Source organism: Atractosteus spatula, chromosome 10 (assembly GCF_055471065.1).
Source record: "Atractosteus spatula isolate fAtrSpa1 chromosome 10, fAtrSpa1.hap1, whole genome shotgun sequence".
Classification (NCBI taxonomy): domain Eukaryota; kingdom Metazoa; phylum Chordata; class Actinopteri; order Semionotiformes; family Lepisosteidae; genus Atractosteus; species Atractosteus spatula.
The window spans coordinates 25,505,093-25,517,332 of record NC_142715.1 but is presented as its reverse complement, the minus strand read 5'-3'; the positions used below and the strand labels follow the sequence as shown (position 1 = coordinate 25,517,332).

At 48.5% G+C, this 12,240-nt stretch overlaps 1 protein-coding gene across 1 annotated transcript; it reads right to left on the bottom strand.

Moving 5' to 3' along the window:
- Positions 1-5,371: 5,371 nt before the first annotated feature.
- LOC148826653 (uncharacterized) lies at positions 5,372-6,189 on the bottom strand. Its single transcript, XM_088926364.1, has 3 exons — positions 5,919-6,189; positions 5,768-5,785; positions 5,372-5,736 (listed from the first exon to the last, which is right to left on the bottom strand). Exons 1-3 carry the CDS (start codon positions 6,187-6,189, stop codon positions 5,372-5,374), a joined length of 654 nt encoding a protein of 217 aa, XP_088782490.1.
- Positions 6,190-12,240: the final 6,051 nt, after the last annotated feature.

Below are 12,240 nucleotides of genomic sequence, written 5' to 3'. Positions count from 1 at the left end.
GAGGGCCGACCTCCCGGCCGTTGGACGGGGAGGATAGGACCCCCAAAAGAACCAAGCGGGACCCCAGTCACCAGTGCAGAAAAACAAAAACAAAAGATTATTGGGCCAATTCAGCTGAGGAGAGAAAGTGCCTGCTTGAGGATACCGGGGTTAGTTTTAATGTATGCATGGTAAGCCTCAGAGGATCAACGGCCGAGTTGCTTGATGAGATACTCGGGTATGCCTTGGCGATCGGCGGAGGATGCGGCCCCTGATCTAAAGGAGTGCCCGGAGAATTGTTTAGGAGGGTATCATGATACGGCCCTTCTCATTTGTGAACAGAGGGGCAGTAGGCGAAGCTCCGGCAGAGGTGCGAAGATGTGCGTAATGGGATAGAGGCTCGTAAGGGCTTATGTAGGAACAGAGTTTGAATAATAGATGAGAGTGGCGGATCTGAGTTGGTTGGTTTTGCTTTTCTTGAGATTGAAGGTCAGTGTCTCGGAAGATAAGATGGAGATGTTGGATAAGCAGGGTTGAGAAGAAGGATCAAAGGATGTGGAATTAGCGGTAATTTCGGAGCACCTTAAGAAGATAAAGAAGGTTAACAAGAATAAAGATTCGAGAGGGCGGTCGACCCAGGGTGAGTGGTAACCTGACCTGACAACGTAGATGCAGGATTCAAGGATGTCTGAGGTAAGTGGTGCGCGTAGGTTCGGAAGTGGTTTTTCAAGCCACTGAAAGCCTTTAAGGAGAGTAATTTGAGGGTGGATAAGGGATGGACAGATCGTGCCGAAAAGGAGTGGATGCCGCACAGGTATACTTTGGTGGTGGATGCTCGTACCTTGAGTGAGTTTCTACGATAGCAAACGAAGGATGATACGGTGAGAATGTCGAAAGAACTGAATTTTATGTTCGCGGAGAGGTGGAAGGATTGGAAGCCCTTCCAGGCAGTGCAGTAAGAATTGAGAGTTCGAGGGGCGATCCCTCAGAGGATAGTTTGCTGGGCCAGCTGGAGATAGCGATGGAAAGGATGATTCGGAGGAACGTGAGTTCCGAATAGGGAGGTACTGTGCACGGGTTCGGTCTTGCATCTGGTGCCAAGTTCCTGAATTGAAAGCGAGAGAGAGAGTCAGCTATCTCATTAAGGTGGCCTGGAATGTGAGCAGCTACGCGGATGAATTGATGTGTGAGAGAAATCCATTTAAGGCGGCAGAGGAATTTCATGATGGATTGGGATGAAGACCTTCCTTTGTTGATTATATGAACTACTGCATGGATGGCCGAATGGATGAGGACGGTTTTTTGTTTCCAATTGTGGCCCCAAAGAGAAGCAGCAACGACAATTGGAAATATTTCTAACAAGGCCGATGACTGGTTTGCGAGAGGAATTGGAGAGAAATCAGGAGGCCAAGGGGCCGCAAACCATTGGCCTTTGTAATAGCCTCCGAAACCGACTGAGGGGGCTGCGTCTGTGAAAAGCTGGATATCCTCAGTGTCAGAGAGGAGGTCATCGTAGAAAAGAGATATGCCATTCAAGTTGGCCAAGAGAAGCTGCCAAAGCCTGAGCTCGGATTTGCAGTTGGCTGAAGGGCTTACGTGGCGGTAAAGAGAGGGCACGGAAGAGGCGAGGTCGAGAAGGTAGACCGTCCTTGGGGAATGATACACATGGCGTAATTGAGGTGGCCGAACGGAGAGAGAAGTTCCCTCTTTGTGCGAAATTTGGCGGAAGAATAGATAGAGATATACATCTGGATCTTGTCGATTTTGTCGCGAGGCAGGGAAGCGGAGAAATTGATGGAATTGAGGGTGATCCCGAGGAATTGGATTATATGAGAGGGGCCAGTTGTTTTGTCCATGGCAAGGGGTACCCCTAGTTTCCTAAAACGTAAAGAAGTGTGGTGGAGGCTCTTGCAGGTGGGGTGTGAGGAAAGTCTATGGTAAGGAAATCGTTGAGAAGGTGGACGAGAAAAGGAAGCTTATAGTTATTCGAGGGGATCCAGCCGAGACCTTCGGCTAAGGTACCGAAAATGTTTTGGGCTACTCCTACGTCCGAAGGTAAGGCGGACTGCGAAGAACTTGTTCCGCCAATGAACTCCGAAGAGGTGCCAGAGGTCTGGGTCAGGAGGCATAACTTTAACGGCACTGGAGATGTTGGCCTTAGCGAGCCAGGCGCCCAGACGGACCGCTATACCAATGGGATTGATGTGGTATGCAGGGAATGGGGAAGAGTCAAGTGGGCCAATCATAAAACCATTCTCGACTTTGGATGCTAGCAAGGAATCAACGGACTGGGGATCGGCGGTGGCAGATTGCAAATTTTTAAAAAAGACGAAGGAAGTAGGAAGTGTGCACAGGCCTGGTGAGAATCCGAAGGAAAGGCCGTCAAGTAAGATGTGGGTGGAAGAGGGGTCGGGGTGACGGAGCAGGCCGAAAGCAAGAGCGGGGATGTCGATTGGGGTAGACGGAAAAGCCAGTAGTTTTTTTGGGAACGCTGAAGGTGGAGCGAGCATGGAAGGGCCGGCGGGGGCAGGCAGAACGAGCATGAGCTTCGCCACAGAAGCTGCAAATGTGAAGGAAGCGACGAAGGGGAGAGGTACGTGTAGAGGAATTGAAGATGTTGGAAATTTGTTGGCCTTTGATCATCACGATGGGGCGACCGTGAACATCTTTGGACAGGGAAGGTTTGAAGAAGACCTGGCGGGAGAATAGATGCTGTGGGGGAGAAGGGGCGGAGTCTGGGTTGGGCTTGCGGACGGTATCTGGGCAAAGATTTGATGAATGTGTCCAAGAGGAACAGAAGTCGCAGGAAAGAGCTTGGACACCGGTGAAAGTGCGGCAGTAAAGCTCGATGTCGAGGGCTCCCTAGTAGGTGCGCTGGTTCCGTTGGAGTAGGCGGGCAGCGGCCTCGGCCAAGAACTGCTTATGGTAATCGTAGAACAGGGATCCCTCGAAAAGGACAGATAGATCGGGGATGCTGTGCATGTAATCGTCGAGTTCCTGACGACGTTGGGGAAAGGTGGAGCACGTGATGTCGCGGAAAATGCTGAAAGCCAAGCAGAAGTCGGAAATTCGAAGGACTGAAGCAGAGTGAGGGTCAGAAGATTTGAGAGTAACGGAAATCGAGCCGCAGTCGACTGTTCTAGAATCAGAGTTGTAAGTGGAGGAAGAGAGAAGGTGAGCTAGATTGACGTCCACACCTCAGAATTTGCTGCCGGAGTGAAAAGGGAATGGGAGGAGGACTAAACTTTAGTGTGTTAGGAGGAGCTGGGAGAGGAACGGCTGTTCGGAGAGGAAAGTCCTTAGTAAAGGGGAGATTGGAATCCAGGGCCGAAGGCATGGGATGACGGATGCCGTGTTGGACACCGGGGAAGGGAGAAGATGAGGAGAGAAGAAGAGCGGAAAGCAGATTGTGGTAGGAGGGGTTAGACGGATCTGGGGCCTGAAACTCGGTGGCTTGGGATATGGAAGCCGAAGACTGTTGAGGAATTGAAGCAGGGGCGAAGGCTGCGTTAAGGACTGAGGAGGCTGCCGAGTCGTCTTGGACGCCAGGGGGTGGGGGAGGGTAAGGGCCGCCTGCTGGCTGAGCTGGGGGTCGTTTACTAGCTGGCCTTCGGGCCGTGGAGACAGCAGCATGGGCCGAAAGAAAAGAAACCGGGGCCGAAGGCACCAAGCTGGCGGAGCTTGAGCCGTGTTGGACGCCGGAGGTAGAGACAGAGGAGAGTGCAGAAATTAGATTAAGCGGAGAGGGGGGGGGGAGGGGCGTGAGCCTGGGGCCTTAGACTCGGCAGCAAGGAGTTTAGGGCAGGAGGCTGGGTGGAAGAGGCTAGGTGCAGTTGTTCAGCAGAGGAATGGATTGCTTGGGGGAAGAGACAGACACGGATATATCAGGACAAGACAAGACAGAAGATGCGACGGGCAGAGGCGCGGGCGGCCTCGGGGTCCTCACGTTGGGATGAGTGGCGGCGGCGCGGGTGATGTCATCAGAGGGCGCCGGGGGAAGCTGGGGAGTTGATGTTTCCTTGTGTAGACTGCGGTTAAGTACAGGGAAAACAGAGCTTTTTTTTTTTTTGGAAGCGTTTCTTTTAAAATGGACGCCATGTTTTCGAAGTATCCTCTGGAGGCTTGCTACGGTCCGGTTGGAAATCGCAAGAGATGATCCAGGAGAAGGGGGAGCCGATGTGCATGAAGTGCGGCGGCAGGGACATCCTCAAGAGAAGTGGGGGTTATTTGGAGATTTTGCCGTGGAGGAACGGGAAGGCTGGGTTTGTAATGAGAGAGGGACTACGATGGCGGAACTCAGTCTTTGGCGAGGAGTTGGATCTTGTGAGGACTGGCTGGGAGATGAGCGGCGCTGATGTGGCACGGCGGCTGAAGGAGGCGATGAGACAGAGGTGAGGGGAGCTGTGGGGGGTGGACTGGACGAGAAGGGTAGGAGAGTCTCCTGCGCTGCAGAAAAGGTCTTCATCGGAGCGGCGGATTTGTAGATCCATGAGAAGGGAGCACGGATTCGAGCTAGGCAAAAACAAACCATGCAGAAAACGAACGAGGAAGAGGAGAGGGTGACGTTTGATATTTATGGAGACCGGTTGCTTACGCCAGGATTAGTGAGAATTGCAGCAGCTGTGTCGAATGAGCGCGACTGCCTTCATTCCTCCCGAACTTTCATTAAAAACTCCATATAATCCACAAGACAAGTCAAGACTCTGATTTATCGATTCCCTCTTCCTAGTGTAGTTTTTTCAGCTCCCTTCTTCTCTTCATTCTAGTCTGGTGAGACATCAGGCTCCAAACAATAGATTGAGCAGTTTCTGCATTCTACAAACACAAATAATAATAGTAATAATTAATTCTTCTCCTTCTACTAATGATATCACTCCTGCTGCTGCAAACAACAGTAAATTCCCCCCTTATGTTTATAGTACTGATGACACTACTAGTGCTCTGAATAATATCACAGCTGTTTCTACTGCTGCTCCTACTGATCCTACAGTCTGGACATACCTAGAGGCTGCTCTTCTCCTCCTTCATTCTCTTCTTCTGAGCTTTCATTTCTCTCTTCTTCTCTTTCTCCACTTCCCATCTCCTCTTCTCCACCTCCTGCTTCATCTGTTCCTTCTCCAAGATGCTCCTCTTCTTCTCCTCCTCTTTTTCCAAAACTCTCCTCCTCTCCATCTTCACCTTCAATTGTTTCTTCTCGTGCTTCTACAAAACTCTCCTCCTTTCCTCCTTCTTCTTCATCTGTTTCTTTTTCTCCTTTTCGCAAACTCTCCTCCTCTCCTTCTCCACTTTTGCTTGTTTCTTCTCCTGCTTCTCCAACAGTTTCCTCCTCTCCTTCTCCTCCTTTGCTTGTTGCCTCTCCTGCTCTTCCCAAACTCTCCTTCTCCTCCTTAGCTCATTTCTTATTCTCCTCCTTCAGCTGCTTCCTCCTCTTCTCCTCCTGAGCTCGCCTCCATTCCTTCTTCTCCTTCTGCCTCCTCTCCTCCTCCTGCTGCAGGCGTTTCTCCAGCCCCCGAGTGTAGGCCTTCCATCTCTTCTGCTCCTTCTTCTCCCATCTCCTCTCCTGTTTCTCAAACACCTTCCTCCTCTCCTCCTGCACCTTCCTCCTCTCCTCCTCCAGCTTCCCCCTCCCCTTCTCCTCCTGCGCCTCCCGTCTCTGATCCATCAACCACCCTTCCTGCTTCCGCCTCCTCTCCTCATCCCGCTCCTGGGTGTTCAGGGACCGGTGCCTCCTGACCTGGACAATCCTGACTTCCTCCACTGGTGCTGCTGTCCTCTTGCCCCCTTGCACCTCTTTCCTTCTCTTCAGCTCTGTAGTGTCGCTCTTATCCTCATCGACCCTGGAACAGCACAGCATCCTGGTGAAGGAACAGGAGCTGACCTGCTTAGAGAGAGAGGGGTTCATACAGACACACTGACTGGACACTCCAGTAAAGTTTCACTCCTCACCTCTCCTAGAATCTCAAGAGATACAGGGTGCTCTAGGTGTCTCAGCACCTGTGTTCTTACTTTCAGCAACTCTGGAGGCTTGTCTTCAGGGCTCAGACCTTCCTGACTCTCCTGCTTCCTCTTCTTCTTAGTCTTCTTCACCCCAGCCTTCTCCCAGGAGGTGATGGGAGGGAGGTGAGGGAGGGGTCTGGGGACTGGCAGCTGGCTGGACAGTGGGGTAGTGACCTGTGGCTGGTCAGCGTCAGGATTGGATGAAGTGGACATGTTGTCCTCTTCATCTTTTTCACCTGGACACTGAAGACAGACACAGGACTTTGCTGCTGGGGTCAGTTCTTGACTTCTTATTCTTAATATACCCTCAGTATATGCACTGTGACTGTAATAAGATCCTGTACAGGTGAGTCTGTACAGTGTGTCCAATAAAAGTCTGTACAGTTGACTCTACACAAGGACAGAGGTTCTGTTCGCTTCTCACCTGTTTCTGAATCTCAGGAGCTGTGACGTTCCTCGAAGGAGAGGGGTTGATGGGGGTGGCATGGAGCAGTCGGCAGGGAGTTTAATGACCTCAGCGGGGTCACAGGTGATTGAGGAGGGAGGGCCCAGAGGTGCCGAGGTCCAAGAGTGGAAGGAGTGGAAAGCTGGTTCTCTTTGAAAGCCTCGTCCACCTGGATAATGTGCCTCCTGGGCTGTGGAGAATGAAGACACACAGCAGACCTTAGTAATGGAGACACCCTTCACTTCTATTTCTGTATGCACTCTAGGTCCAAATGTACTGAGTATCTAATACCGTATCAGTCTGGATACCAGGTGCGTCTGCACAGAGTGTCCAATAAGAATCTGTACATATGAGACTATACAGTGTGTCCAAAAAGACTCTGTACAGGTGTGAGTCTATACGGTGTTTCTAATAAGAGTCTGTGTAGGTCTGTTTATATAGTGAATCCTGATAAGAGTCTGTACAGATGAGACTATACAGTGTGTCCAATAAGAGTCTGTACAGGTGTGAGTCTATATGGTGTGTCTAATAAAAGTATGTACAGTTGACTCCTCATAAGGACAGAGGTTCCTCAAAGGAGTGGGCTCCTCCGGGGGTTGATGGGGGCTCAAAACAACAATAATTGAGAGGGGTGACGCAGGTATCTTGGAAAGCTGAGGGGGACAGGAGTGTCAGCCCAGCCACTGTGTACTGCAGTGCGAGCAAAGGGGAGGGGTTTCAGGGACTCACCAATCCCACCGATCCAAACTCGGCCAGTACCTCATTGTACAACTCCAGGCAGTCCAGCTGGATGAAGGACATTGCGTTCTGAGCCCAGGTCCGCACCTGGCTCTCCTCCACCTGGAAAAGCCCCTCCAGTTCGACCTGCATACCCTCCCTGAGCCACCACAGGGCTGTTGGGGCTGGGCTGGGGTGAGGGGGTTTGCAAATGGGGCGTGCGAGGGTGAACATGAGGGCGTATGGGGGTGTCCAAGGAGTAGGCCCATGCCCTGTCACTCTGGAGATCCCGCTCCGGGCCTTTCGGGCTGTCCCACGGCTTGGTCTCAGTCTCCTGCCTGGTGATTGGTTGGCTGGCCTGAGGGGACAGGGGCAGAGAGAGGTCATGAGGAGGACAGAGAGAGGGCATGAGTGCACAAACAGAAAACCAAGAGTGTCATCTCTAGGAGGACAAGGCCCTGCCCCTGGTCTCCCAGCAATCACCGTCCCCATCATTACAGCTAAGAGCAAACGTTTCAACAGATGTCACAGACACATTAGGCTCACAGACTCACAGCTCTCGGCATCCTGAGGCAAGACACGGGGAGTCTGCTCCCTCTTCCTCTGACAGTCTGCAATTGTCTCCTGAAGGATCAGCAGGAGGAGAGATACTGTCCCATCAGATGACAGCAGCAGACCTCACCCAACCCCACCTTCCCTTTCACACACACCCACACACAGGCATGACTTCATCACCACATCCACCATCACAACCCCCACTATCTTCATCACCATCATCTTCATCACCATTCTAAAAAATGATCAACTCCACTAACTTCATCACCATATCCTTCTTCATCATGACCATCATTATGTCCACCATCATCATCCTGAGCAGAACACACTTGTTATCTTACTCTGTAAGAGTCTTTGCTCAGAGCCTCAGTATCGGTCGCCCCTCTCTGGCCTTTCAGGCTTACGTCCATCTCTGTCAAGACCTTTCAGTAAGTTGACTATTTTAGTCTCAACAGTAGCAGCCGACCAAGTTTATGTGTCTCAGGACGGGCTTATTCTTAGTCAAACAGTATTAAACACTTGAGGAAGAGCATTTAAAACAGAGCAGGACAGCAGTTGGCACGTCTTTACATAGAACATCTTCTCTGTTCACCTCTGTTGACATCTGTGGACCGGACAGTTCCATTAGACAAACGAGTTCGACCAGACTTCACTCTCACAGTCAATCAATCAATCAATTTTTTTCTTATATTGTTCCTTTTAATCCAGAACGTCACTTTACAAAGCATGCCTGGAAAATAGAGTATAAATGTGTAATGCTGTTGTTCCTGTAGTAACTGCTTGGATAATCCAACTACCACTGTTGTTACTGCTTCTGCTGCTATTACTACTACTATGACCATGACTTCAGATTCTTATCCTAATTCTGATACTAATACTCCTGCTACTACTACTGCTGTCATTACTACTAATTTTTACTACTACAGAGCATTCACAGCTCTCTGGACGTTGGTGGTTCCATTCGCAAGCAACTCTGGACCTCAACACCTGTTGATGGGTCACTTTTGTCAGACACAGCAGTGGAGCCCAAGCCAACCTACACACACATTCACACAAACTCCCACATACTCACAGACACACACTCACAGACACACACGTAGACACAACACACACTCACAGGCACCACACACATTTATACACACAATCACTCACACACATACTCGCACACATTCAGACTCAAATAGATACTACAAATACTTACAGACACACACCCAATCACTCACAAACACCACACACTCACAGACACACTCCACATACACTCATAACTACAAATACACTATAACTAACACTAACACAAATACCACTAATATTACAACATTAACACTATCACTAAGACTTACACTATCATCATCACTAACAATGACACAAACTACTACTACACTACTAATACTATTAATAACAGTAATGCTATCACTAAAAATAACATGACTACTAGTGTAAATAATCTAACAGTAACTCTATAAATATCACTAATAATAACATGAATAATAGCATTAAAACTATCAGTAGCACTATCATCACTAAGACTCACATGAACACTAGCATTCATATTAAAACTACCGATTGTGCTCTCACTAATATTTACATGAAGATTAGTTGCTGTCCGTGACGTCACACCACTTTTTGTGACGAAGGCGAGACACCAGGCACAGTGATTGTCGCCTTGGTTACCATAATTATGATTTGTAAACAGTGAAAAAAATGCATTTAAACTGTTACTTACACAAATTTATCTAGGATACAATTCCTAAATAATAATTTGAATAATCATTATTTAATTTCGGATTGAACATTATTAGCACTAAACACACTATGGTAATTGATCGATACAGGCTGTATTGACTGTTTTTTAGATATTTAAAACAAGGTCAAGAATGGGAAAAGAATCAGTACTTTCCAATCAGTGAAGTTAATCGATTCAGTTGAATGAATTCGTTGTCGATAGATAGGTGATCAACAACTCTCTTCCGTGTGCTCCGCGCTTCTCCCGCGGTTTCGCTCTCTGATACAGGCGCGCTGGCTGGTGTCTGTGACGTCACAGTACTCTTTCTGACAGGGGGCTTTTCTTACAGATATAACATCTCCAATAATAAAACTTACCGGGCTGTTAGGAGAGGCGATTCATAACAGCTGCAGAAGGAGAGCGACAAACCGAGAAATAAAAATTCATTAAACAGGAAAAAAATAGTTTACTTCACAGACTATTACGTTGTGTAGCGTACTCCCGTAGAGCAGAAGAAAAAGAGGACAAGCCCCTGTAATAAGCGCTTTTAAGCGTTTTACACGAATCTCCACAGAATAGAAACCAGGATTATCAGACTCCTGATCCTGGAAGTTCTCCTGGTTTTATTTCCACTCAAGCTCTCGGTTCCGCAGCCAGTGTGATAATTGAATTAACTGTATAACTGTTATCAGACTCTAACTGTATTTTTATAAGACTATAAGAGAGACGTGTGAGAGCAGCTGAATCTCAGGGCTGGTGTGGAATCACACACAGACAGGTCTTCTGTGTGATCTGAGTCCCACAGCTCAGAGCTACAGACTGGTCAACTGGTCACTATTGTAGACAAGACCATCGGTCAGCTGCTGCTGATAATCATAATACACTGATAAGAGTGGCAATACTTGCTGTTCATTAAATAAAAAAATAATAATAATAAGAGATAATCACATATTGCTCAAATGTTAGTCAAACACTTCTGACAGAGGTTTGGAGGCTGACATACAGTAAAGTAAGTACAGTAATACTGAAGGGCTGGAGGTCATGGAAAGGGTTAATAGAAGCTTCTTGTTTCTGACCTGGAACAGATCCCACAGCTGCCAGATCAGAGTGACCCCTGAGCCCAGTTCACAGAGAGGAGAAGCAGGAGCTCTTCTCTGTCTCTAAGAGGGCTGTGATGAAGGAGAAAAAGGGGGAGATGTGACCTGAGTCCAGGCTGTTCTGTCTGATATTGTTCATGTAGCAGCTCTGATTGTCTGAATGTCCACTGGTTCTGGATTGTCAGGATAAAGAGAAGGATGGAGATGAGCTTCTGTCTGTTCAGGAGGTAGGAGTTTGGGTAAAGTACTGAGGGACTCAGAGCTCTGTGTGTGAGTCTGAGCTGTGAATCTGACTGAGAGGAGATAAAGATTTTTTTTTATTCTGCCTCTGAGAAGTCTTTTCCTTTGCCAAGCAATGTTTCATCCCCTTCAGATACTCTGCACAGACTGTCAGAGTGAGAGGAGAGGAGAGAGAGATGGACAGATAAGAGCGCATACAGCGAGAGAGACAGGAAGGGGGAGAGAGAGGAGAAGGAACAGGAAGACAGTGCAGGTGTTCAACCACACTGTATCCTCAGGAGACAGGAGGCTTTTCTAAGCTACCGAGGACCTCAGTGCTCATGGCCACTCTGGCTCAGAGGCTCTGGCAGCAGTCAGGTCTGAGAGCTTCTCCTCATACTTACACTGGAGCTCTGAGAGTCAGCCTCCAGTCTTACAGAAACAGCCCCTCCTGTACAGCCCTGAGAGACACCATGAGAGAGCTGTTTGGGTAGAGAACCTGTTACACCGTACAGCACTGGAGTTCTGAACACTGGGTTCCCTGTGTGTCTCCTTGTACAGCTCAGCTCTCAGCTGCTTCATCACATTAACACCCACAACCTCACAATACAGCCTGGCCTCCTGTGCTGGAAGAGCTCAGAGGAGCACAAACCACAGACTCACTGCAGAGTCTGACCTGTAGCTCCAGTAGAGCTCTGAGAAAACAGGCCCATTTCCTAAAGACAGGGGAGTGAAGAGAAAGTACAGTTTTACTGAAGATAATATGTCCTTCTGTAAAAATATGTTGCAATGTCATTATATGATTTTTTTTCATTCTGGCTTAACAGGGATTGATGCTTTAAATCACAGCTCTTAGGCTGTATTAACAAGGACTGACTTTTTCTAATTCCTCATTTGTTTCTTTATACTCTGAAACCGACTCCTGCTCTTCTGTTCCTGCAGTTATTCAGTCCAATTTGTCTCTGTATTTCTGTGCTGACCTGAGTGACCTCATTGCCCCCTTGAGGACAGGCTGTCCTCACACTGTCCTAGATCAGGACCAGAAGACACCAGAAGACACCGCTGCCTGGAGACACAACAACTTCTCTGTGACTCATGGCAGCACACCAGTCACTAGCCACTGCCTGACAGAGACTGCAAGACACACAGGACTTTATTCAGAACACCAGTCACTGGACACTGCCTGAGTCACACAGGCATTAAAACCACTGTCCACTGCAGTGACCACAGATCACAATGACACAGGAACCCACAGGAAGAAATAGGGTCAGCACAATTCTACAGTCATTGTGGTCACTGTACACTATAGAGACCACAGCTCTCAGAACACAAATATCCAAATATCCGATCTGAAGGCACACAGTCTTTAAAACCACAGTCCACTGAAGTGACCATAGTGACCATAGGTGTAGAATCCCAGGAACAAAGTCATTACAGCCATTGTCCACTTTAGTGAACATAACACATAGAAAGCCAGAAATATAGTAATTAAAGCCACTATCCATATC